Source organism: Aspergillus tanneri (assembly GCF_003426965.1).
Source record: "Aspergillus tanneri strain NIH1004 chromosome Unknown AapTan_6_pilon_pilon_pilon, whole genome shotgun sequence".
Classification (NCBI taxonomy): domain Eukaryota; kingdom Fungi; phylum Ascomycota; class Eurotiomycetes; order Eurotiales; family Aspergillaceae; genus Aspergillus; species Aspergillus tanneri.
The window spans coordinates 2,715,278-2,740,538 of NW_022984633.1; the positions used below are offsets into that span (position 1 = coordinate 2,715,278).

Genomic DNA, 25,261 nt, shown 5'->3' on the forward strand with positions numbered 1-25,261 from the left:
TGCCATATTGAAGGTGCCGGACAGAGTCAAGCCAGCATAAAATGACTAAGCCAGCGACGCGTCAGCCGTAGTGACGCTTGGACCTGGGCACGTGAACATTTAGCCTTGTGCCGAATCCCCTTTCTATGGAGAGTCTCTTGTCGCGATCGATATCAATAATACAGTGTACAGAACACAGCCAGATAATCTGATTCTGACATCATCCTAACTTGCAACATCGTCATAACTTCATGAAGTCATAGTTCTCGAAACATGACACCCGAATCTTCACCTGAAGTCCGACCCACCGCTTTAAAATAGTACCTGCTTGCGCCCCATTTGCACGGCCATAATGCAGTGCCCAGCCGGAGCTACGTTCATTATTGTGTCCGCTCATCAGACTGCTAATAATATCAGAATAATTACTGTAGCTACAGTTTACCTATTTTGCATTCGGTAACTAGATAGATACTCCGAATGGTGATGTAATCCATAGCTGTACCATACTCCGTAGTATCCTGAAGATATGTATCTGTAGTTTTTATGCTTAGACATCTACACACTCTCTAGTATCTACAGTTTGCCCAGAATCGGTAGACGCGCGACATGACGATCGTCGCTTGGGACTCCACCATCATCCAACTTCTGCGCAGATACTCCGAGTCGGTTCACAACAGAGACAGTTTCTCGACTCGGAAAAAGCCTGAAGCTTCATTATCAGCCAGTCCTGACCGATCCCGACAGGCGGTACAGTATATCCTGTAGAACTGGAAGGTCAAGAGTCCAGACCAAAGTTTGGGAGCCCCGGATCTGAGACACAAAGCAGCAAACACCTCAACAACCAGTTCCTTGGGTCTCTCCGAGCCCTCTTCCCTTTGTTGATCGGTGGAGCGATAGTATATTTTCGCTCGGATGGCTGTCTTACCAGAGTCTGGAAGACCCTGCGTACGTGGTCCATCTCAAATTAGTCGAGATTCTATTTCTGAAGATTAGCTATCAGACGCGAATTGATCATTGTAGAAGGCAACCTGTTCCATTTTAATTACTATTTGGTGAATTATTTTTCGGCGTGTCTAGTGGGGCTACTCTACCCCTGATGGAGGGACAGTGGGCGGCGCTAAAAAGAAAAAAAAACTGTGTTGACAGAATCTGGAGAAGGGGTTAGAGACCTTGACTCTTCGAATACATCCAAGAGCTGTGAAGGTTGCTTTTAATACTTCCTATTTTGTTGATAGTCCCATGAGCCGATGACTTCGTTTACTACCAGCTCTGTACTGATTCCGAACTCTGTCTAAATTCCTAGTTTGTTACCTAATGCGAACGTTCCTACGGAGGACAAGTAGACACCGACTGTATGAGTATGTGTATCCAAGCGACGCGGTATATTCCTGCTTGAGCTCATACCTCATGCATTATGCGGCACTCGATAGCTTAAGTTTAATTAAGCAATCAACGAGACTAGCCGCGGCCAAGGCTTCCTTTATTGACGCCGCCAGTTTCTAGACCGCCGACAGGGGCGTCGATGGCCACGGATACTACCTCGATCCATACTCCGTACATACTATCCAAGGAGCCTGTCTGTTGGGCGGCTGCATGGACGCAGGTACACAGCTGGTGCTAACCAAGTAAACACTAGTATTTAGTAATATGGATACCCAGCTGGCCCCTACGTAAGTGCTGCTGATATACCTGCCTATCAGAAGGAGACTATAGGGACAGTTGGAATCTCACCAAGCAGACAGTGGATTGGAGGTTGGGAATTATGCAATTTCAGGACCAAGTGAATTGTCAATTTGCAGCCGTACAAACTTAGGTAGTACTCAATCTATAAATTGCAACCTAACAAATTCCTAGGTAACTATAGTTAGTACCGGGTTCTTAGTTGTTTGTCTGTTGTCACCATATTTTTAGTCCACCAACAAAATGGTTTTCAGATAAATATTGGTATGAAAGACAGGGGAAGTGGGGCGTGTTTCCCACCTCCGTCCCCATCATTGGCCAATAGTGGAGTATGTGATCCATCGCGGGATTGATGGCGAAATTCATCAGTGGATGGTGGCGCAGGAACGGACCCATCAGAGGTTGATTATTGGCCCACAGTAGGAATCTGAAACAAAGGATAACTGGGGTACACAAACGTCCTACGGCTTGGCGATTGTATCTTTCCCCTGAATGGGATGAAATTTAGGTCGTCAGCTACCTAGAGGATGGATGGAATGAACAGAGAGGGGAACTCTGGAGAGCTGTATGATTCAGTATATTCTGGAGTATTATAGACATGGCCTGTACACAATGGATAGAGGAATAGGAGAAGGACGCGTGGACGACACCGCCATCCATGGTCCACAGGTGTGACTGGCCTCTCAAGTTGTAGTCTTGTCTGAAAGAAGCAACAAAGCGACAATCATCTAGCCCAGATTATCAGAGAAGCAATGACCTGGACAGGAGACTAAGCGCAAAACTAGTGTCTGAGGACGGTCTCATCCACCAACCACGACCTCCTGACTGAATCCCACGAGGCCGATATGGATATCGGCCCCATCCGGTTGGATTGATCATTATTATTGTTCATGATTATTGACTCGACTTGTACTTCTCCACCGGCTTACAAGCGCCCTTTTCTCGCTCCCCTTTTCGACCCTGAGACGATCTCCAGGGTAATCTCCCGCACCATACAAAGGCTCCAGAGTCCCCCTACCTCCGTCTCCTGATTTTAATCCATTTCTTCTTTCTATCAAGTTCCAACTAACTTGTTTCAAGAATCCACTTGACTTCGGTCCGCCACTCTTTTAAACCAACTACCCACGCTCTCTTGGATTTTTAAATCCCTACGGAAAAAACACAAAACATCACCTAATACGGTTTTATATTCCATTTCTTTCTTAACCGAACACATACCGTCACCATGCGTTTCACCGCTGCCTCCATTGCTCTCGTTGCTGGCCTCGCTGCTGCTCTCCCTGAAGGGATTCAGACCGTCTATGAGACGGAGCAGTTGACTGTCACCTCCTGCGCTCCTGAGGTCACCGACTGCCCCGGCCGTAAGCCTACATCCGCCCCCGAGGGTGTTGAGCCCATCACCACTCCCACCGGCATTCCCTCTCAGCCAACTGGTACCGGTGGAAGTCCCAGCGGGAGTGTGCCTGTCATCCCCAGCGGGTCTGGCTCCAGCAATCCGGTTCCTCCTGCTTCTAGCACTCCCGCTGTGCCCATCGTCCCCGGTGTGCCCAGCGGCAGCACCACTTCGGTCATTGCGGTGACCACCTGTGTGCCTACCGTCAGCTACCACACCATCACCGTTCCCACCGGGGTCAACCCCACTGGTCCTGCGGGCCACTCGATCCCCGTGATCCCCACCGGAACCCCTGGTGTCCCTGGTCCCAGCAGCAGCTCGACGTAAGTTATCCGTGCGAATTCTATGATGGATAAAAATTGACAGATACAGCCCCTCGACCTCCGCTCCTGGACCTCTGCACACCGGTGCTGCCAGCTCCGTCAGCAACTCCTTCGGTCTTGCCGGCGTTGCTGCCGTTGCCGCTTTCTTCTTGGCTTAAATTTACATTTACCCTTCCATGTGTATAGTGGAGCCTCCAGGTTACTCATGAGTTTGTGAGTCTGCGACTCCGGAGAGTTCAAGGGACGAAACTTGGGAGGAAGTTCGGGGCTTGTTAATTAGATTGGAGAGGGGAGGAGAGTAATATGACTTCTTTTGTGTGATGTTTTTATATTATTTTGATTTTCGATATCCACTTTTTTGTCTTTCGTTCGGAGTGTGAAGCACTTGGCTGGATACGATTAATGTAAACCTGATGCTTACACTGGACCGAGCTTACTTTACATCCTTATCTTCCTTTAAGTTTGCCAAGTAGGCTAATTCGGTAATTGAAGAGTTCAGAGTATCTACTATATAATCAGGATTCTCTCGTTCCTGACAATTTCGGAGACGACATTTGATGGCTCTGCATTAAAAATCATTTCTGTTCTGAATAATAACCAACAGAGGCAGTGAAAGGCAGTATCCTTAGCCTTCCTGCAACCAACATGTTGGCTTAGCGGATCCAGTTTCTTCCCGATGCGGCAAATCCACAGAAGCCCGTCAGCCCTGTCTGCGTTTAAACTCGTTGGACCCCAATTCCTGACGGTCCATCTGCTGGGTCGATCCCGCGGGGCTTATTCGGCCTGATAGTTGGTAGTATAGGAGGGTATATATGTCTGTAGAGAATGTATATCTCATCTCATCTGGAAGACTGGAACAGAGAATGACCTCGTGTCGTATCCACCTTATTTATAGTTCGTGCTCGTACTCGTTCATCACACGAACAAAGAACTTGGATGGCTATTATTTAAGACTCTTCTCGAAGCCTTCGATTTCCGTGATTCATCTTACGGCTTTTCACATCGATATCACGTCTACCTTTACAGCCACATCCACATCGATCAACTTCTATACGATCTATAGATCTATAAAATGGACCTCTCATCCCTCGAAGGCCCCCCAATTCTCGATCGAGACCCCCAATCAACGCATCTCAACGCCCTACCATCCCTGGGTCTTCCTCCTCGTCCGGCCTCTGCTGACGCGGTGGCTCATATGTACACGAGCCAGATACAACCGCGATATCATCCTCGCCCTCACTCCCAATATCAATCTCAATCACAGAATTTGACCCCCCAATCCTCTCTCCCACCACATTACAGACGCGCAAGAACACCCAGTCCTACGCCGTTAGCACGGTATCCGCCCCGCGCCCAGAGTCGGAGTACGTCGTCGCATCAACTCATCTGGGTTGAGGCTGAGAAGACCTGGGCTGTTGTTTCGAGGGAGAGGTCAGGTTCGGTAGACTGTGTGACTATGGATACGAATATGAATATGAATACATACATAAACACAACCATCCATATGAATATACCCAGAAGAGTGGATATAACAATCAATCCAGCCGCAGACATCTACCCACCTTCGAACGTGGACGCTCCCCCGCCATACGAGAGACATGTCTATGATCAGCCAATCCCGCAGAGACCGTCTACTTCGACTTCTACATCGACATCTACGTCGACGTCGACGTCGAGATTATCGGAACAAGACGAGGAGCCATCCAGAGGACGGACTTCCGGATCGAGATGGACAGCGGTGGCGAGAAGGTTAAGAGCTTCGCCGGTTAGATGATATCTCCTATCTATCTATCTATGATAGATCTCCAGTGGCGTCTGGGAAGAGACAGGATGGAAGAGATGTACCGGATTGGCTGCATAATGCATGTCTAGTTTAGTCTACTGCATGCTCTGATTGGGTTTGAAACTTATCATCTGAGTCCGTGTGGCTAAAGTAGGTACATATTCAAGTACTTACTATGTACTCGGGGATGCATGCAACGGCAGAACAGTATGTACATAGTACACACTACCATGGTTAAAGCTGCAGGCAGCTACTTAAAATACAGGCAAAAACTGCAAATAAACAATAGCGGGATGAATATATTTATGCATGGATAACCCCCTGCATACGTTCTTTTTTCTTTATTTTATAATGTAACAAGATGGACAATTAAAATTTACTATTAATGCAATCTACCTAGTTAGCAACCAGTCTATCTACTCACCAGTAACAACCCTTGTTAACAGCATGCCGAGATTATACTAGTAAACTAGTCCTGTTGACTTTTATTACCTGGGGCAATTGTGAATGAGTCCCTTAATAAAAATAACAGTGAAGGAAATATCCTTCTCACTATCTGTTTATTTGTATCTTCTCTTCACTCCTTTAATTTCTCTTCCGTAAACTTTTATTCTCTACTTCTACCTCTACCTCTCCCTCACTATCTTTGTCTTGTCACCCCCCCCTTCCTTTAATCTCCTGTAATGAATTAGTTGACATTTCAATGGATAACCAGCTCTCCAAACAGGCCGAGCAGAGTCCTCGTCACGTGCGTATCTGGGAGGGTCAACATCCAGGTCAGTCAGCATATAATATACTTATATTGCAGTCTCCATCAGTTATGGTATAGCATTCCTCTGTCCAACTTTTAAAGAAAAATGGTCGTCCGTGAACCCGAAGCTCTGCGAAGGATATCTCCAACGAGCTCAGATTCTTGCCTCGTCCGAGTTGTACGGGCAGGTACAGACTAACTACGAAGGCTTGCTAAGATATTGTATGCAAAGTGTTTTGAGGACATAGATCAGCTGGTTGCTGAGATGACTTCTATTTCTTGTAAGCATCACCACCATCCTGGCTGTGCTCACTCTTCAAGTATCCGACTTCCAGGCGAACCTGGAATAATTAAGTGGAAATAACTTGTCCGATTTTATCAGTCATTACCAAAGATGAAAGTGATGGTAACCACTCAGATGGCATGTCTGTAGCCAATGATCCGCTGGAGTACGATCCACGTGATCGCGAAGATCCCACGATTCCTACTCTTGTGTTACCAACGGAGTGGCAGCACTACACCGGTTACATAAAGTCCTGGATAAGCCGGATGCCTGCATGGGCGACACATACTGGAGGTCTGAGATCGATCAGATCCTGCCTTGCTCCCAGATGGCCCAGGTGATTATCGCGGTGGTCGGGAGTACTGGTGCTGGCAAGTCCTCTCTCATCAATGCCGTTGCCGACGAGGAAAATATCATCGCCACAAGCTGTATGCGAGCATCCCCACCAAATTGGCCTACAACAATGGACCGATCGAGATGTGTGTTAGACGGAATACTTAGAATCTCGCTGAGTTCCAATACAAAGCAGAGATTCAGTTCATCAAGCGCGACGAATGGGAGCGAGAACTCCAGATTCTGATCGATGATCTGAATGATAACCGCGAGGATGTCATACAAAACAAAGACCCAAAAGATTCAGAGGCCGCTGTAGCTATGGATAAGATCAAGGCCGTCTATCCTTGGCTGGAACCCAGCGAGATTCTAAGTATTCCGACTAACACACTTCTCGATCATCCCAGCGTGTCAGATCTGCTCGGGAGCCAGCTGGTTATCGAAGAAAATAGTGCCCGTGTTTTTTCCCGTAAAGTCAAGTCTTTTGTCGATAGCAAGGGCAGGAAACGCATCCCTAAAAAATGAGGGGCCAAAGCCACGTCTAAAGGGAGCGACAGCGACATGAGTCTTTGGCCACTAATTCGAGTGGTCCGGCTCTTCGTCAAAGCGGCGGCTTTGTCAACAGGGCTAATCGAGTCCGCGAGGGTCTGCTCGACTTGCACAAAAGCACGGAGAAGAGTCTCCAAGGAAACCTCGACAAGACGATCCAAGTCGTGACGCGCGACTACCATGTGGCCATCATCGAGCCACAGATCTGCAAATTCTTGGACGAACAAATCCGCGTCAAGGTCAAGAATGAAGTCACCAACATAATTCGGATTGCCCAGAAAGAGCTGCCACTGAAGCAGTTTCACCAACCGCAGGGCGACCGCCGTCGTGGCCAGTCCGACATGGGTACCGCATTGGAGACTACTAGGGAAGTCAAGACGAAGGTGAAGCATGAAAGGATATAATGGTCAAGAACATGACTAGGATAATTAAGAATGATTGGAGTGGATGGGATTGGTAATAAATTGCTGGGATCGTTGATGAAGTGGGTGAATAGGCTAGTTCTGAAGGCGTGATACCGATAAGTAGAAGTAGTCCGTATCAAGTCTCTGGATATGGAGTAACTGACAGAATTGATTAATGAGAATTGATTAATGATGGATGATTATTTGATGGGTGGATGGAGCGAACTGTACGGAGAGGAAAGATGGGATTCGACGGCTGCACGCTAAGAAGTGGTCGTCACCATCACTTCCCAGCCTCCATGATTTCTGCAATATCAGAAGAGGGGATCATATAATATAATCGATTCCTAGGATTTAGAATTGTCGACTGTTTTCTTCTGTCTGTGTTACTCTTACTCTGTACTCTATATTCTCTGACATTCTCTGACATTCCGTCTGTGATTATCTTGTTTATTCTTTTTATATTATCCTATCATTGTCTTATTCTCTATCATGCAGTGACTCTTCTTTCCCTCTTCATTTTTAAGATATTCTTAACATATTCTTTCTCTCTAGTGTTGGTGTAATGACAATACCGGCGAGCTCATTACGAAATCTTGAAATTTCAACTTTTTTATCGATTTCAATTACATTTCAAGGGGCTTATTTTGATTAGTCATTATATGCGGTGAGAGTATTGCAGCCAATAAGAGCCTATCCAGCCCAGATTCTGCCCAATTCTTTATCTTATCTAAAATGCCTAGTGTCACTGGTAGCAACCATTACCAATATATATATATTGACGGGGAGGATTTTAAACTAGTAATATTATCAACATCAGCATGGCTGAAGATTCTCCTGACAAGATCCATTACACCGAGATCGAGCTTCAGAAGTGCTTTGAAGTAGTAAGGGGCAGCACAAAGGTGACTGTACACCCACGTCCACACGTACGCTTTATTAATTTTGGCTAGGTCCCGCAAGTAAAATGCCTTGGGTGCTTCAAAGTTCGAGCGAAAAACACTACACGCCAGTGCGAGCACGTGAAGAAATGTAGCAGCGCGCAGGCTCTTATGGACCCCGAGAATACTCCTGGAAAGAGACAGAAACCATTAAGCTTCCCTACCTCTAAACCAAGTAGAAGTATTGATCGCTTACTAGCTCAGGTGTGTTTTACAGGAGGCAGGCCCTTTAGCCTTTTCGAGCAACAAGAGATGCAAGATCTTATTCATGCTCTAAATCCCGTATACCAAATCCCATCCCGCCATCGAATCGCTGATGACTTACTGGAGGAATCATATATCGAGATACAAGGGAAAGTTCGGAAGGAGCTACAGAGAAGTCAGTTTCTAAATATCTCTGTAGATGAGACAACAAATATACGTTCTCAACGGGTTATTGCTATGACTATTACAACACCCACAAAATCATGGTTTCTTCATCTACATGACATGGAAGATAAGACGCTTGATGCTGCTACAATTAGTGAATGGATTTTGGAAAGGCTCCATAATATTCTCTTGGAGCTTGATAAAGTTGTTGACTGGAAGAGGATTAATTCCATTTCAACGGATACCTGCTGTGTTATGAAGGCAGTATGGCAAATTTTGTCAGAGAAACCAGAGCTTAAGCATGCCTTTATGATTCCCTGTGACTCTCATGGTCTACAGCTGATTATGAAGGATATTCTTGATCCTAATGCTTCTAAGATCCCTAAAGTAAAAGGGGTTTTAAATCAGCTCTTGAAGTTGTGGTGTTCTTTCACCAATCTCCTCTTGAATATGCAAGGCTGCAAGCAAAGCAGATTGAGAAATGGGGCCATCGAAAGGCTTTAATTGCAGCAGTTATTACCCGATGGGGTACTCAATATGGCATGCTTACTTCTCTTTATGATTGCCAGGAAGCAGTTTGTGAGTGGGCTCTTATTACTCCTGCTGCTTCTACCATAAAAGGGAAAGAGGTGATTAGAACAACTAAATCTCATGCCTTTTGGTGGGAGCTAAAGGAGTTAATAAAAATCCTTAAGCCTCTGCATATTGCTCAGAAGGAATCTGAGGCCCAAAATTCATCAATCATGGAGGTAACGCAGCGGTGGTTAACCCTCCATGAGACTCTGCGGACGCTTGCTGCTCAGACATCCTTTAAAGATGATTTTTATTCTTATCTAGATGGCACTGGTTGGCAGACTCGAATGCTACGTCAACTAGAGCCACTTCACTGGGTAGCGTATCATCTTGATCCAGCAAGAGTTCCTGGCAAACTTGATGAGAGCGCACGACGCCATATTGAAGGTGCTTTACGACCACTTCAAAGCGAAGATGGAAGATCTACTGCATGGCATGAATTTCTGGCATTCCGGCAAAGAACAGGTGCTTTTTATAATTCCTCTTGTTGGGAAGCAAGAACACCAGCTCTCTTTGGCTTGAGGCAGTAAGTTAAAGCTATATGCTATTAAGCAAGATACTTACCTATATTAATTTAGGCAGAATTTGCTCCTACTCTTGCTCCTTTTGCTCGCCGTCTGTGTAATACTGTTGCTAATTCTGCTGCAGCTGAGAGAGCATTTTCACAGATGAATCTGCAGCATACAAAGATCCGGAATCGGCTTGAATCTCACCGAGTTGAGAAGCTACTTTATATACAGATTAACAAACGACAATTTCGTGCAGACTCGCCACCTACCGTTACCCAAGAGATGCTTCTTGAGGAGGAAGATCAGGAGATAGAAAGAATACTGCAGCGTAAGCAGGTGCAGGACTATCTATTAGAGGTGCTTGATACTTCAGACTCTGAGGAGGATATTCCACCGGACCCTGTGCCGAACCCAGTACCAAATCCAGCACCAGAACCAGCGTCGAATCCAGCACTTATTGCAGTATTAAGTTCTGCATTAAATTCAGCTTCAACTGCAACAAACCCGGCACTTGTTTCTGCATTAAATTCAAGACTGAATTCCGTGTTAAATTCAGCCTCAAGTCCCCCCAGCTTTCGAATTCGCATACTGAGACAAAATCTGTACCAAATCCCCTTTTAACATGTCCCAGGCCTTCAGCTTCTATCAGAACGGGCGAAATCCATGGTATTGAAATAAGTAGTGGTACTGGTAGCGGAGTAAAGCGTCAGTCTGAATGGTCTCATGGGGTGGCGGACCATTATCAACAACCTACTCAACAGCAGAGGATCGGAGCTTCTGGTAACAAAGCACATGACCTTTAATATTGCCTATTTTGGATTAGCTTAATTTCAATTTCAATTTCACAGATTTTGATTTCATTTCAGGAGGCCAGATTTCATGAAATTTCAATTTTTGAAATTACATTTTGCCTTCCCTATTTCTCTCTAATAAGTCAAACAAATCAAAAAAGTCAAATAAATCAAATAAGTCAAATAAAATAAAAATTCCACCGCCTTCGCCGCCTTTCGATCCGCCTGGCCAATCACCGCCTTTGACGGCCTCAGTCATCCAGGAAAAGGAAATGGTTCTTCCGCTTCTTTTCTCTCGCAACAAATCCAAGAAGAATCCTTCCAAGCCTTCTTCTTCCTCTTCCTCTTCTTCGTCTTCTATTCCGAGGGACATTCCCGACTGTTATCCGTCCTCGTCCACCTCTTCCTCTCCTCGTCATTCTTTCTCCAGTACTACTCCTAATCTTCCCACCCCTCCCACCCATCCTCTCCCGCGCAAATCGTCGTCTCGTCCCTCTCATACTCGGACGTCGTCGACCCCCTCCAGGTTGTCATCATCCTCTCGTCATCCAACCTCAGCGACCGCGAGATTCAGTTTCTCGTCTGCCTCTCGCTCCTCCACCAGTCACCGGTACTCGCACGACGCCGACTCCCACCCATTAAATCTTCCGCCCGACGAACTGCGTCGACTGTCAGCCATGGCCGCCGCCGCCGCTACTGACCGGAGTTCGATGGACATCGATAGCAATGATCCTCGTTTGTCCTCACCGTCGTCCGTAACTAATGGAGTCAATGGGACCCAGAACGAAAGGAGCCCTACCCCGCCTCCTCATACCTCTAGCGGCAACACCGCCGAGGCCGATTCCTTCAAACTAGCCGGAAATAAATTCTTTAAAGATGGGAACTACAACCGAGCCATCGAAGAGTTCAACAAGGGTGTGTATTTGAGTTCCTGGCTGTGGTACCAACTGTGCATACCATTCATTTCCTTCTAACCCGGTCGTTAGCTATTGAAATCAACCCGAATTCATCCGTCTACCTATCCAACCGAGCGGCAGCGCATATGGCCGCTCATCAATACCTGAATGCTATAGAAGATGTCGAGCGAGCGCTCGAACTCGATCCGTCCAACACTAAGATTATGTATCGTCTAGCCCGCATCCTCACGAGCTTGGGCCGCCCGTCGGAAGCCCTAGAGGTCCTTTCTCGGATTGATCCTCCTGCCTCGGCGACCGACCGTGCTCCTGCCGAGAAGATGCAGCGTTTCGTCGCCCAGGCGGAGGAGACCCTGTCGCTGGATCGCGGAGTGTCGATGGTTATTTTCTGCCTCGACCAGGCCCGACAGCTCTTGGGTCGCGGGGTCAAGGAACCCCGCAAATGGACTCTGATGACTGCAGAGGCTCAGCTGAAGATCGGAACGGAGAACTCGCTGGGGAAAGCCCAGGATATCGCTATTGGCATGCTCCGGGATAACAGCCAGGACCCCGATGCGCTGATGATCCGCGCCCGTGCGTTTTATTGTCTGGGTGAGACCGATCAGGCCGTGAAGTTGCTGAAGATGTGTTTGGGCCTGGATCCTGACATGAAGCCGGCAGTCAAGCTGCTTCGCACGCTGCAGAAGCTGGTGCGCACCAAGGAAGAAGGCAACGCGGCGTTCAAGGCCAAGGACTACCGCAAGGCGATTGAACGATACGCAGAAGCCGTGGGGGTGGATCCGGCCAACAAGGACATGAACGCGAAGATCCTACAAAACCGGGCACAGGCGTATATTAATCTGAAGGAGTATGATAATGCGATCAACGACTGCAACGAGGCCCTGCGCCTGGACCCGTCGTACGTCAAAGCGCAGAAGATGCGTGCCAAGGCCTACGGTGGATCCGGCAATTGGGAAGAAGCCGTGCGCGACTACAAAGCCGTGGCGGAATCCAATCCCGCCGAAAAGGGCATCCAGGAGGATATTCGCCGGGCCGAGTTTGAGCTCAAGAAAGCGCAACGAAAGGACTTCTATAAAATTCTCGGGGTGGAGAAGGACGCCTCGGAACACGAGATCAAGAAAGCCTATCGCAAGATGGCCATCCAGCACCACCCGGACAAGAACCGGGACGGCGAAGCTGGCGACGAGAAATTCAAGGAAATCGGGGAGGCATATGAAACGTTGATTGATCCTCAGTAAGTTCCTCTCTCTCCTTCCATCCGCGTCCCCGGTCTGACCATGAATAGGAAACGTGCTGCCTACGACAACGGGGACGATCTCATGGATCCCGCCGACATGTTCTCCCGCGGCGGCTTCAGCGGCATGGGCGGTATGGGCGGTATGGGCGGCATGGGTGGTATGGGCGGCATGGGTGGTATGGGAGGCATGGGCGGCACCCATATCAACATCGACCCCAGCGTCCTGTTCAACATGATGAATGGAGGTGGAGGCGGCGGATTTGCTCAAGCCGGTGGTAGTCCATTTGGTGGGCAATCTCGCGGCGGATTCCCCGGAGGATTTCCGTTCTAAAAGTCCCCACATTGTTCGATTGATGTTCCACATGACAGGACGAAACAGACGGATAAAAGTACGGTGACTGACAGCCTTGATTTTGAGCCCTTCCATATTTTCTCGTTGCATCTGCTATGGCTGTCTCTATACATGGTCTTTCGATATTCCCCGGGGTGCGTTGCATGATTTCAGACTGAGATGCGATAGACTTGATCTTGTTTCTTTACTTCTCGTTTCGTTTCTTTTTTTTATTTTATTTTTCCTTGTTCTTCCCATTTCCATCCCAGCTGGCATAGATGGGACATGTTTTATTGTGAATTTGCTGCAACCCTACGATCAGGATGGCTCTGACGAGGGATTTCCAGTCATTCTGGCGTTATATACTCTTGGGTCATGTTTATGTTGATAAGTGATGCTACGGATGGAAATCCGATGGCTTTATTGGGTATTTGATGATTAATATGTTGATGATACAATATCCACGTAGGACCTCTTAAGGAGACTTAGGCAGCAGGCACTGTGCCATGATGGATTCTTCAGGAAATATATTACTGGAAGCGTATTTTATAACTAATCAATAGTTAATACGATTCATACAGAAAAGACACTAGTCCAGAAGAAGAAAAATCAAAACAAACAGAGTCAATTGAGGGGTGTATATTCTTTTTCGATGCTGTCAATTGGTGATCAGTATCTATCATAGACCATATATACTCTATAACTTATAACTGGTATGTCTATAGATTAAGGTTATAATAGCCTTCAAATCCCGGACGTTATTGAGATTTACTCCCGTGGTATTTGAGAAAGTAAATATTTCTACTATATCTCCTGGTATGTTGAGTCTCAGGTTTAAATAACCATACCTACTCTGTACTATAGATAGGTACCTAGGTAGATACTTGGTACAGATTTAAAATAATACTGTATATATGTACACAACATTCTATCTCTATCCCCCCCAGCGTCCCAGTCCATCGCAATGCTGACCGCTAGACACAAGGACAAAGGACATAGGCAAAATAAACAATAGCTAGCACATTCTTATTGTCTAAATCTACTCTGTACATAGGTAGACCATACGAATTAATTGATATCCATGGGTTATACCACTGTTACACAATATTTCCAGACAATAGGTCGCTCACAGGAGCCAATAGCCCGAAGAGCGGAGGACAGTCGTACCAAGGTTAGGCGCGGATCAACCGTCCTGAGATTAACAGCACAGCACACCATCAGCCGCTTTGATTTCCCTTTTCCTTTCTTCCTTGGCTATTTTTTTTTTTTTTTTTAACAACTTTTCCTCCTGTCTTCCATCACTGTCAGTCATACCTACTTTCATCTCATTTCATTTATTTGCCCAGATTTTATCGGAAGGAGGTCTGTTTTGATTTTCGGCGGGGTACTCCGTACTCATTATTATTGCCAATTGCCAATTAATTAATAGGTAGGCGGCACCGTCCCACCTCATCTCCATACCTAAGGTACGAAGGCTAAGGTAGTACTGTACTTGTTTTATCTATAGATACAAGCGCTGAGTGACATACCTCAGCGTGTTATCCATGTGGTTATGAATATGGTCTATCCATTGTTTACTCCCTACACCGGCTTGCTCCATCTATAACGCATTGGGGACCTACTATCTAGTAAGGGAGACGTAGTGTCCTCTCTTACAGCAGCAGACTTAAAGACAGAACTTTGCCAACTGAAAGACTTATTTTTATCCTCGATAATTCCACGAAATCATGGACGGACCTCCACCGCCGCCGCCTCCTCACGGGGAGAAACCCAGCACCACCCAAGGCGAATATCGGAAGTCGTCAGACCTCCCCCCCGGAAACTACGATATCTTCATCATCCCGCCCCATTCCTCGGGTTCCGGGTTCCTCTACCTGCCCTCTTTGCAATGTCATCGCAACAGCTTTATCGCCGGTTCGGTATGCACACTGTTCGTGGTTTTGCTCTGGATTACACTTGCCCCTCTCGTGAAGACCTGGTACGCCGCTACAATTGCAAGTGGAAGCGGAACTGGCATGGCTGTTCTCGCCATTGGGGTCGGTATTGCGGGATGGGCGTTTGGGGTGTCCCAGGCGGACACGGGTGGCTCTCAGCAAGGCAGCCGTCCGGGACCTGGGGGTTTTGGATCTGGTGGATTTGGGACTGGAGGTGCTGGCGCCGGTGCGAGATCCCATCAGTCGTCCGGTGCCGGGACAGGCTACTCGAGAGGCGCGAATTTTGGAGGCCAGTCCGAAGGACAACAGGGCAACTTTGGTGGAAACTTCGGCGGTCCTCCTCCTGGGAACCAGTACGCAGGGAACCAGTATGGTGCCGGTGCTCCTCCCCCTCATCCTCAACCTGACGCTGGTTCCGGACCAACCGACGGCGGTTCCGCTTCGAATAAAAATGAAAGCAAACCCCAAACTGGGCCGGACTGGGAGAAGGCCCGCGAAGAGACCAGGCGAAAGGAGGAGCTGCGTCGCAAGATGCAGGAGTTCAAGCGGAAACGGGAGGCAGAAGCGCGAGAAAAGCAAAAACAACGGGAGCGTGAGGCAATGGAGCGAGAACTGCGAGAGCGCCGAGAACAGCTGGAGAAAGAGATGGCTGCCGCCCGGGAACAGGCTGCGAATGAAGCACGAGAACAAGCCGCGAGAGCAGCCGCGGAAGCGCGAGCGAAGGCCGAGCGTGAGGCCGCTGAGGCGAAAGCGAGAAAGGAGCGAGCTGAACGAGAAGCCAGGGAAAAGGCTGAGCGGGAGGCCGCTGAGGCCAAATCGAAAGCCGAGCGCGAGGCTGCAGAGGCAAAGGCCAAGGCAGAGAAAGAGGCCGCTGAGAAAGAGGCTGCAGCCAAAGCTGCGGCGAAGAAGGAAGCCGATGCCAAGTTTGCAGCCCTCAAGGAGGCGGCCGCAAAGAAATATGCCGAGAAGAAGGCCAAAGACGCCCAGGAGGCGGCGGCCAAGGAAGCTGCGGCCGCGAAGGAGACAGCATCCAAGGCGTCCAGCCAGAAATCCGCCGGAGCGGGTTGGACTCCATCACCCAAGAAGCCGCCCTTCCCCAATGCGCGGACGGCCACTGCCACCATGGCCCCCGAAGACGATGCCTATTCCTTTCGGCCCTACGACCGGCCCCGACGACCGTATGCTGCTACGTCTAAATCATCCGTATATTCTGAGTCGTCCTATGCTCCCTCTCAATCGACCGCCCGAACCTCGCCCCCACCATCCCAGCGAGGCCCATATTCCACCAAGGATCCCGATAAGATCGTCATCCGTGGCGTGTTCGCCTTTAACAACGCCTTTCCTCGTACTCCCGTGACGCAGTTGGTGTCAGGTCAGGGGATGGTGACGGATGGGTTGGTCCTCCGCATCACCACGGAGGGACTCTTCATTGACGACGACGTGCGAGGAGTACCTCAGCGGGAGTGGGATGTCAAGGCGTGGACGATGAAATTGGCTGAGGTGTGGTGCCCCCAGTACCAGTCCCAAAAAAAGGAGCCGCCCAAACCCAGCAATCTGTTCTTCCGTCGAGGCACGGGGGAGCCCACGGCGGAGGAGTCGGATGCGTACCTGAATAGTCTACTGAAGGTGTGCAAGAACACCTGCCGACTGGCCTCTCCCGCGTGTTTTAGTCGCAACGGCAGTGCCGTGGACAGTGAGACGCAAGGGCTGCATGTGTTACGGGCCAGCATCCGCGACCAGGAAGGGCGACGTTATGTGTTCGTGCTGCCGGAAACCGAGGGATGGAAGGTAGGCATTGGCCTGCAGCGACTCCGGGGAGGCACGCAGGTGCGAGCGTTGGGGGTGACCAACATGGCGGCCAACGAGAGCCGAACTATCCTTGGACATCTAAGCTTTGCATGAGGAGTTGATTGTCTAGTTCCAAGCCTTGATATTGGTTTTGCACTGAGATTCCCCTTGTTATTCGTTTTGCAGCAATGATGTTTTATGAATTGCTTGTTTTGACCGGGTGTACATAATTTCGCATATAGACTGACTAGTACACAATATTCATACATGCCTGATGAGGTTACGTTGACGTACGTTACTCGTAGATGACGCTCCGGGAGTACCTTCCTATTTCCCACCTCCCCGTCTTTCTTCTTTCGACAACAACCCCCATCTTCATTAAAAAGGACTTTGACCTTCTAATCCATATGAGGCATCAAGATCTATCATCCACCATGACAATCCAAACGAACGAGGAAGATCCACGATTCAACATGGCAGACTCCGGCCAAACCATAACCCCCAACAATAACGGCCCCGCCGAACTCCCCCAAATCCTCAAGAAGTTCTTACTGGGGATGATATGCTGCTTTCTGGGCCTAGCTGTGCTCGCGCTGTGTGCGGGGATGTATATTATCCTATCCCCTATGATTGGTACGTCTTGGTTCTGATTCTAATCCATAGAACTGACGATCCATCCTAGAGGCCTTGATCCCAAGCGAACATGCAAAATGGGCTCCCCAAATCGCCTTCCTCATGATCTTAGGCTTTCTGGTTTGGCTTTATCGAAGTTTACCTCGAATAGATCACTGGTAGCGAGCCCACAGTTCCTGTAGCCCATAACCTACTAGACATTGTGTCTATAATTGTCATGTGGCCACAATCACCCCCCATTTCCTCGCGTTCTTTGTGCAGCTAGAGAGACAGGATCAAGAAGATATGCCCCATCGAATGCACATTGCATCTTTCCATCCTCACTGCACTTCTGTTTGCTCTGGGAGTTTTCCTCCCCGTTGGTGTATTGAAAGCCCGTTCGGAGTGCATAAACAAGAGATTCATGACTCAAGTACTGGGGTGTCGAGGTGGTCGTAGTATTATAATCCAGGTATCGCATGATGCATGGCATGTATCTATTTATGTTGAGTACAGGCATGAATGTACCTGATGATATCCTCGGCTGATTACTCACCCCGTCCCGTGACCTTGACTGTTCCTGTACTGAATTCAGGCAAACCGAGAGAGAAAAGGAGAAAGATGAACGGCAGAGAGAGATAGAAAGAAAACAAGAGACAGAGTGACGCCATCCCTAGTCCTCATCTCTTGTATTCTCATCTCATTCTGTAGTTAACTGCGGAGTAGTTAACTATTGCTCAAAATCCTGACTAAGCCTCACCGCCAACCAGCCAAGTGACTCCATTCCAGCTGCCAGCTTTCCCATTCTCATTCTCTCTCCCATTCATATTCATTCATCCATCCATTGCTTTGGGACCTTCTCGCGGTAGCTGCTGGTGCAGTTGAGGCTCTTTCCTGCCCCGATTTGTGGGTTGGTTCTCTCATCTCCCTTCCTCACCAGTCAGCGTCCGACTCTTCTCTCCTCTCCTCTCCTCTCCTCCCCGCCGTCCGCCGCCATCTGTCCTCTGAACCAACCCTCTTCGCTGTCTCTATGCAGCACCGCTAGACACTGCGCCAGTTCGTCCGTTTCCCACGCCCTTCGAGGGCACTCCCCTCACCTACGATCTACTCTGTCTCATCCCTCCAACCCCATTCTCGTTCCTTTCAGAGTCTCGCCGCATCCTATCGTCTAGTCTCGTTCTATAACCCATGGATGCCATGGCCGCTCCTGCGGGCACCTTTCTGCCCGGTACCAAAGTCCAGGTGGGTAACCACCGCGTGGTGGTCGAGAAATACCTCTCCGAGGGTGGATTTGCCCACGTCTACGTCGTTCGTCTGCCGCAACCCATCGATGGGGTCGATCGGGCAGTCTTAAAGCGGGTGGCCGTCCCGGATAAGGGAGCCCTCGCTAATATGCGCACGGAAGTCGAAACCATGAAGAAGCTCAAGGGTCACCGGCATATTGTCAAGTACATCGACTCCCATGCATCTCAGCTACGAGGGGGCGGGTTTGAGGTCTTCCTGCTCATGGAGTTCTGTTCCGGTGGGGGCCTGATCGACTTCATGAATACCCGGTTGCAGAATCGTCTGACGGAGCCGGAGATCATCCAGATCTTCTGCGACGTGGCCGAGGGGGTCGCCTGCATGCACTACCTCAAACCGCCTCTGCTGCATCGGGATCTCAAGGTCGAGAATGTGCTCATCTCCCGCCAGAGGAGCTCCTCCTGCTACAAGCTGTGTGACTTTGGCTCCACAGCTCCTCCTCGCCCCGCGGCGACGTCGGCCGCAGAGGGTCGTCTGATCGAGGACGACGTTCAAAGGCACACGACCCTGCAGTACCGCAGTCCGGAAATGATCGATGTCTATCGGAAGCAGCCAATTGACGAGAAGAGTGATATCTGGGCCCTGGGGGTCCTCTTGTACAAGCTGTGCTACTACACCACGCCGTTTGAAGAGGTCGGGCAAATGGCAATCCTGAATGCCAGCTTTAAGTTTCCCTCCTATCCGGTTTTCTCAGACCGTCTCAGAATGCTCATCTGTACGTGCTGGAACGGGGTTTCCCCATGTTAACGATATTGACTGATATTCCCTTAGCCTGGATGTTGAAAGAAAACCCACAGAAACGCCCGAACATCTACGAGGTCCTACGCGAAGCTTGCAACATGCAAGGAAAGGAAGCCCCTATCCGAGATGTAAGTGTCCCTGCGAACAACTGCTGTTGCTTGGCTTTTACTGTAGATATCTTACGGTGCCACAGATCTATGCCAATCGTTCCAAATCGGAAGCTCGCCGGTACCAGGAACTTCCGCCTTCGCCCACCGACGCGCCGCAAGTGGGTGCGGTGTTCTCCCCGCCAGTACAGGAAACCCAAATCATTCCGGAGATTGCTCCCATGCGGCGGGGGCGTCCAACTCGACCGACACACTCGCAGCACAGCTCTGCCAAGCCGAGTCCGTCGCCATTCCGTGGTTCTTCGGATCCCTTTGCGATCCTGGATGGTAGCAGTGGGTACAAGCCGCAGGGTTCCACCGACGATTTTTCGAATCGATTCCCGTCTCTGGATCATTTTAATATCCTGCACGAGAAAGGGGGCAAGTTCGATTTCGAGCCGACCATTGCTGAAACGAAGCAGGAGGACGAGGATCTGGCCCGGAGACTTACCAATGCGCTGGCGGACGAGGCCTTTGTCAAACGCCCTTCGCCGGAAAATGGGCAGACCCCTGAGCCGTCGGCCGCGAGGCGCTCTCAGCCAACTCCCTTGAACACACGGCCCTTCGAGCCACCGCGAGAGGAGTCGGCTCACCCGCAGGTGCCGCTCTACCAGCCCGTCCCTCAGAAGCCCACCATGGTGTCTACGGGGACCATGACCTCGCCGCCTTCAACCCCTGGCCCGCTGGAGTCGAAATCGTCGAGCCGTCCCATTCACAAGTTCCCTCCTGTTGACCATCAACGCCGTTCTTCCAGCCAGCCTTGGATCGGCAATACGGACAAGCGCTCCTTCAAACCGACCAAGCCTCCTTCACCTACGGAGTCGTCGTCCAAGCTCGCGCCTAACCCACGGGTCTCTGCCGACAGGATCTCAGATCTCTCGAGCTCCTCACCCCGACCATCCTTGGAGGGCACTCGACCGTCGAATTTGGAAATTGGCAACCCCGTGGGTCGGTCCAAGTCGGCCAACAGCAAAACCCGCCCCGTGTCGGTTCATGCGGGAACTCTGTTTGAATCGGGTCGCGGCACAGAGAGTGCGCGTTCGTCGCTCGACCTGCCGAGGACCTCGTATGACATCGGGACACCATTACAGCATGCACGCACTGAGGCAGACCTGACTTTCGACCGGAGCAATATCTCGTCGGACATCGATTACCTCCGGGCGCGAGAAGAGGAGAGCAATCGGAAGCGGGAGAAGCGCTACAGTGGCACCGCGAAGCATACGAAGCGGTCGAGTCTGTCGACGCTGTCACTGTCAGGGACCAAGACGCTCTTTGCTGGTCGATTCGGGGAGGCGTTCCGACGGTTCGAGCACACCAACTCGGACAGCAAAGCCCAGTCCCCGGCCGTGGAGGAGGAGACTCCCAAGAAGATACTGTCAGTGACTGCCTCCGAAGTGGAGGAGCCTCCCGCCGAGTACAGTGACGACGAGAACAAGGACATCTCGCCCGAGATGCGCCGGGAACTCGAGCGGCGCCGTCTCTCGCAGGAGGAGAAACGGGTTGCCAATGCGGCCGCCGAGTACCGCCGTCAGGTGGCGGAGAAAGGCGAAAGGGGCTGGCGAGGCGCCGGTGACACATCCCGGTCGCAAGCGATCCAAAACCGTGTGCAGTCTCTGCTGGCCGAAGGGAACAAGTCCGCGCCTCCTCCGAAGACCGCGACGGGCTACGGACGGTTTACCGACGAGCCGACCCCCGCTTTGCAGGCGAAGCAGGCGGAGGCAAGTCCCGAACCTCGAGGAAATCTGAGGAGTGCGGCGCCGTTTTATGGGTCGCCGCAGAGCCAACCCACTCCCGGGGCGGATCGATGGGAAACTCCGCCGGGTTTGCCCAGGCAAGAGACGGCGCGAACTGGGTCGTCGCGACCCGCTGCTCCCCCGAAACCAAAGAACCTGCGGGTTGGGGGACTGGGGGCGGTGGGCGGCGATGACCGGGGTGTCGCCGTGCAGGAGACGCCGGCGAGTCCTAGCGAGGATTGGGAGGCTAATTTCAGTCGACGATTCCCCAGTCTCTCAAGATTAGAGATGGTGGAGACGGAGATTGAGGTGTGCAAGATTCCCAACCTGCGGACGAAGGAAGTGTAATTGTAAGACTTACGGGTTGGCAAGGGTACGTTCAGCGAAGCGGATTGATAGACTCGGTGGGACCTAATTTCTGTTCTATACATACGGGTATATATATCGTTTTAGACAATGCATGTGCACTTCCATTTGATATTTCCATTAGTGTCTTGTAGAGTATTTCGGGTCATTTCGGAATATTCATTACGTAATCCGCCTGGACGGGAACTATCGAAAGAGATTAGCTTGGCACGTGCCATGCGGCTCTGACCCCGTGATTTCACGAGCATCAATGTATTCTTTCTGGCCGTGCGTCTGGCGACCAGAACAATGGCGCCCATCACCCTCGGCAACGTGGATAGTTAGTCTGTCCTTCTCTTTTTACGCTATCTCTTAAACTAACTGTATGATTAGATGATCTCAAAGATGTCATCCAACATCTTTTTGAAATCCAGTCCGCCGTGCACGGCTACCTAGGCCCGGAGACGCAGCAAGAGCTGGTCCGAAAAATGTACACCTTCCCTCCCAGTACAAAGGGAAGAGGCCAACTAACAGGGATAACAGTAAGAGTCTTACAATTGGACTATCCACCCTCTCGAACCATACCCGCGATGACGGCACGGAAGGAAGAGAAGACGGCGAGACAAACACAACGAATACTGGACCCGACCCTGGCAGCACCAGTAATCACCCGTCCGACGTGCCGGTGAATCGGATCCTGTTACCACCCGAGATTATTGAATACGTGGACGCGGCGCGGAACCCGGACATCTACACGCGGGAATTCGTGGAGCTGGTGCAGCGGGGGAACCAGGATCTGAAGGGGAAACAGGAAGCGTTTGCGAGTTTCCGCGACGTGTTGGCGCGGGAAATGAGGAGTGCGATGCCAGAGTGTCGGGGGGAGGTGGATCGGGTGGTGGTGCAAACTACGAAGCTGTAGGATTCTTCCAATGTACAAAAGGTCGAAGGGATCCAGGCGTAGGAAGGTGTTTGTATTTTTGTTTGTGTGGTCATGGAGTTTGGTTTGACTCTGGAATGAAATGGAATGTTTGTGTGACGGGTGCACGGAGTCGGGAATGCTACCGACGGAGTTTTAGCCTTTTGGGTCTAGGATTGAGTTCTACATATCTATACATAGAGAATCCCTTGCGTAAACACGTGTGATATTTCTGCACGTGGGGATGTAAGGGCTCTTTCTCTCTTATACTCTGTATATATCTCTCTCTCGTATATATATCTCTATTTCGCATAGTCTGATACGAGATGACGTGACTCGGACACATCCCCCGCATGGACAACCAATCCATCGCGGCTTGGCGGGGGTGTGACCTGTCTGTACCCTGGTACGGTATCGTACCCGTACGGGACTTGGCCGATGGTACCAGGGACCCAGAGGAACTTTGGAGTACTTCCTGGTACTGAGGTCTCAGGACTCCAGATTTCTTAGGCTCCCCCAACATTGACCCCAGACTCACCTGACACACGATCTTACTCCTTCTCGTTTTCAGTCTTTCTCTTCCTTTCTCTTTCTCACCTCTCTCCCCTTCTCTTCTTCTTTCCCTTCTGATCCCATCTTTGGTCTTTCCTATTGGTCGGCTCATCATGTGTCCCAATTCATAATCATGAGCTCCAGTAATAGCACTCAATCCCCCGGAGATGGCATCACCGGCGGCTATACAGGCAACAGCTTGGCCATGAAGATCGCCATTGCCACCCTCGCCGGTATCACCTGGTACAATGCCATCGAACTCATCATCCTTGTCTTCGTCACCTTCAGTCAGTACCGCGGCCTCTACTTCTGGTCCCTCTTCGTCTCCTCCTCCATCGGCCTGGTCCCATACTCCATAGGGTTCCTGCTCAAGTTCTTCAACCTCACCAACCAGACCTGGCTCTCCGTCACCCTCATCACCGTTGGCTGGTACTGCATGGTCACCGGCCAGTCCATCGTGCTGTACTCGCGCCTTCACTTGGTGCTTCCCAGCCACCGCGTGCTGCGCCGCGTCCTGGCCATGATCCTCGTCAACGCCGTCATCCTCCACATCCCCACCACTGTGTTGACCTACGGCTCTAATCTCGCCAGCTCCCACCTCGCCTATCGCCAAGGCTACAATGTTATGGAGAAGATCCAGATGACCGGCTTCTGCATCCAAGAATTCGTCCTCTCCGCCCTCTACATCTGGGAGACTACTCGCATGCTGCGCCTGGACCCGGACCGTGGGAAGCGCAAGATCATGTACCAGCTTGTCGCCATCAACCTGATCATCATCTTCATGGATGTTGGCCTGCTCGTCATCGAGTACCGAAACCTCTACATCATGGAGACCATGATCAAGGGTGTTGTCTACAGCATCAAGCTGAAGCTCGAGTTTGCCGTCCTTGGCAAACTCGTCCACCTCGTGCGCAGCCACGTCTGGAAGACTACCGAATCCGCCGCCGCCGCCGCCGCCGACCCGCGCCACCACCACCATCATCACCACCGCGCCTCTGACTTCCCGGACTTCGTTGACGCCTCGCGCGTCACCTCCGACCTGACGCACGCCGCTCCGACCGGACGCCGTCGGTCCCACCCCTGGATGGACTCGGACGACGTCTCGATCGCCATGTTCGAACACGCGGGTTCGGCCTCGGGGCCCACCATCCGCGACCAGGAGACGGGACACTCGGAGGTGTCGCATTCGTGGAGTGGCGAAACGCATACCAATAACAGTCTCGTCCTGCATGGCGATCAAGAGCCTAGTCCGGTGGATTTTACCGATCCGTGGCATAAATCGAAGGATCATTTTCAGCGATATGATCCGGGGTGAGAACATATCATTATTTCAAATTAGCATTATTATTTTGCATATTTGCATGCAAACAAACGACTAACGACTTACGAATCATGTTCGGTATTCCAATAGGATAGTATGTATATACATCTATTGCATGGACATTGTATGATTGATACCCATTTGTTTGTGGGTCAGACTCAGCCAGAACCAGCCCTGGAGAGCGGATAACCCGCTATGGGTTCAGGAACAGGAAAGAAAACATGAACAGGAACTGGAATGACCGGGTCCTGGGTTTAGATCAAAATGATCTATCTACTTTCTATCTATCTACCTATGTATTATAATAGATAGATCGACAAAATATAATAAATAAATATATAATACAATTATATATAATGCAAATAACTATAGTGAAGAATAAAGAAAATCTTACGTATCTTGATCCGTTCTAAAAATATCTGGACAAAAGTACCGAGTACATCTATCAAATCACTCAGCGTACAGAACACAGAGCATATCTCGGAGTACGGAGTACATGGTCCATGCATATAGTATGGAGTACGGAGCAAGTACAGAGGGGGTACGAAGTTACCACCCCTACGGAGAACTGCGTACAAGGCTAGAAAAATACAGTAAATACGGAGCATCCCGGAGAGATACATAATAAATACGGAAGATATAGGAATAGGAACAAAAGTACCCTGTACCCCGTACCACTACCCCCACTAGTTACTATTCACAGGAAAAAAAGACACATGATTAAATAA

General features: G+C 50.0%; 9 protein-coding genes across 9 annotated transcripts; all 9 read left to right on the forward strand.

Moving 5' to 3' along the window:
* Positions 1-2,884: 2,884 nt before the first annotated feature.
* Positions 2,885-3,533, forward strand: ATNIH1004_008921 (GPI anchored serine-rich protein; the record flags this gene model as incomplete). The annotated part of the gene is made up of 2 exons (XM_033573523.1): positions 2,885-3,375; positions 3,425-3,533. The coding sequence occupies 2 exons, from the start codon at positions 2,885-2,887 to the stop codon at positions 3,531-3,533; spliced, it is 600 nt and encodes a 199-aa protein (XP_033424075.1).
* A 914-nt stretch (positions 3,534-4,447) lies between these two features.
* ATNIH1004_008922 (uncharacterized protein) lies at positions 4,448-5,145 on the forward strand (the record flags this gene model as incomplete). The annotated part of the gene is made up of 2 exons (XM_033573524.1): positions 4,448-4,811; positions 4,988-5,145. 2 exons carry the CDS (start codon positions 4,448-4,450, stop codon positions 5,143-5,145), a joined length of 522 nt encoding a protein of 173 aa, XP_033424076.1.
* A 1,321-nt stretch (positions 5,146-6,466) lies between these two features.
* On the forward strand, positions 6,467-7,478 carry ATNIH1004_008923 (uncharacterized protein; the record flags this gene model as incomplete). The annotated part of the gene is made up of 3 exons (XM_033573525.1): positions 6,467-6,620; positions 6,719-7,011; positions 7,083-7,478. 3 exons carry the CDS (start codon positions 6,467-6,469, stop codon positions 7,476-7,478), a joined length of 843 nt encoding a protein of 280 aa, XP_033424077.1.
* Positions 7,479-11,338: 3,860 nt separating this feature from the next.
* On the forward strand, positions 11,339-13,143 carry ATNIH1004_008924 (DnaJ and TPR domain protein; the record flags this gene model as incomplete). Its single annotated transcript, XM_033573526.1, has 3 exons — positions 11,339-11,576; positions 11,648-12,809; positions 12,861-13,143. 3 exons carry the CDS (start codon positions 11,339-11,341, stop codon positions 13,141-13,143), a joined length of 1,683 nt encoding a protein of 560 aa, XP_033424078.1.
* Positions 13,144-14,870: 1,727 nt separating this feature from the next.
* Positions 14,871-16,979, forward strand: ATNIH1004_008925 (uncharacterized protein; the record flags this gene model as incomplete). The annotated part of the gene is made up of 1 exon (XM_033573527.1): positions 14,871-16,979. One exon carries the CDS (start codon positions 14,871-14,873, stop codon positions 16,977-16,979), a length of 2,109 nt encoding a protein of 702 aa, XP_033424079.1.
* A 320-nt stretch (positions 16,980-17,299) lies between these two features.
* ATNIH1004_008926 (uncharacterized protein) lies at positions 17,300-17,660 on the forward strand (the record flags this gene model as incomplete). Its single annotated transcript, XM_033573528.1, has 2 exons — positions 17,300-17,498; positions 17,548-17,660. 2 exons carry the CDS (start codon positions 17,300-17,302, stop codon positions 17,658-17,660), a joined length of 312 nt encoding a protein of 103 aa, XP_033424080.1.
* Positions 17,661-18,674: 1,014 nt separating this feature from the next.
* ATNIH1004_008927 (putative serine/threonine protein kinase) lies at positions 18,675-21,747 on the forward strand (the record flags this gene model as incomplete). The annotated part of the gene is made up of 3 exons (XM_033573529.1): positions 18,675-19,494; positions 19,551-19,648; positions 19,714-21,747. 3 exons carry the CDS (start codon positions 18,675-18,677, stop codon positions 21,745-21,747), a joined length of 2,952 nt encoding a protein of 983 aa, XP_033424081.1.
* A 306-nt stretch (positions 21,748-22,053) lies between these two features.
* On the forward strand, positions 22,054-22,663 carry nut2 (mediator complex subunit NUT2; the record flags this gene model as incomplete). The annotated part of the gene is made up of 3 exons (XM_033573530.1): positions 22,054-22,084; positions 22,138-22,234; positions 22,288-22,663. The coding sequence occupies 3 exons, from the start codon at positions 22,054-22,056 to the stop codon at positions 22,661-22,663; spliced, it is 504 nt and encodes a 167-aa protein (XP_033424082.1).
* Positions 22,664-23,345: 682 nt separating this feature from the next.
* ATNIH1004_008929 (uncharacterized protein) lies at positions 23,346-24,527 on the forward strand (the record flags this gene model as incomplete). Its single annotated transcript, XM_033573531.1, has 1 exon — positions 23,346-24,527. One exon carries the CDS (start codon positions 23,346-23,348, stop codon positions 24,525-24,527), a length of 1,182 nt encoding a protein of 393 aa, XP_033424083.1.
* Between the last annotated feature and the right edge of the window lie 734 nt (positions 24,528-25,261).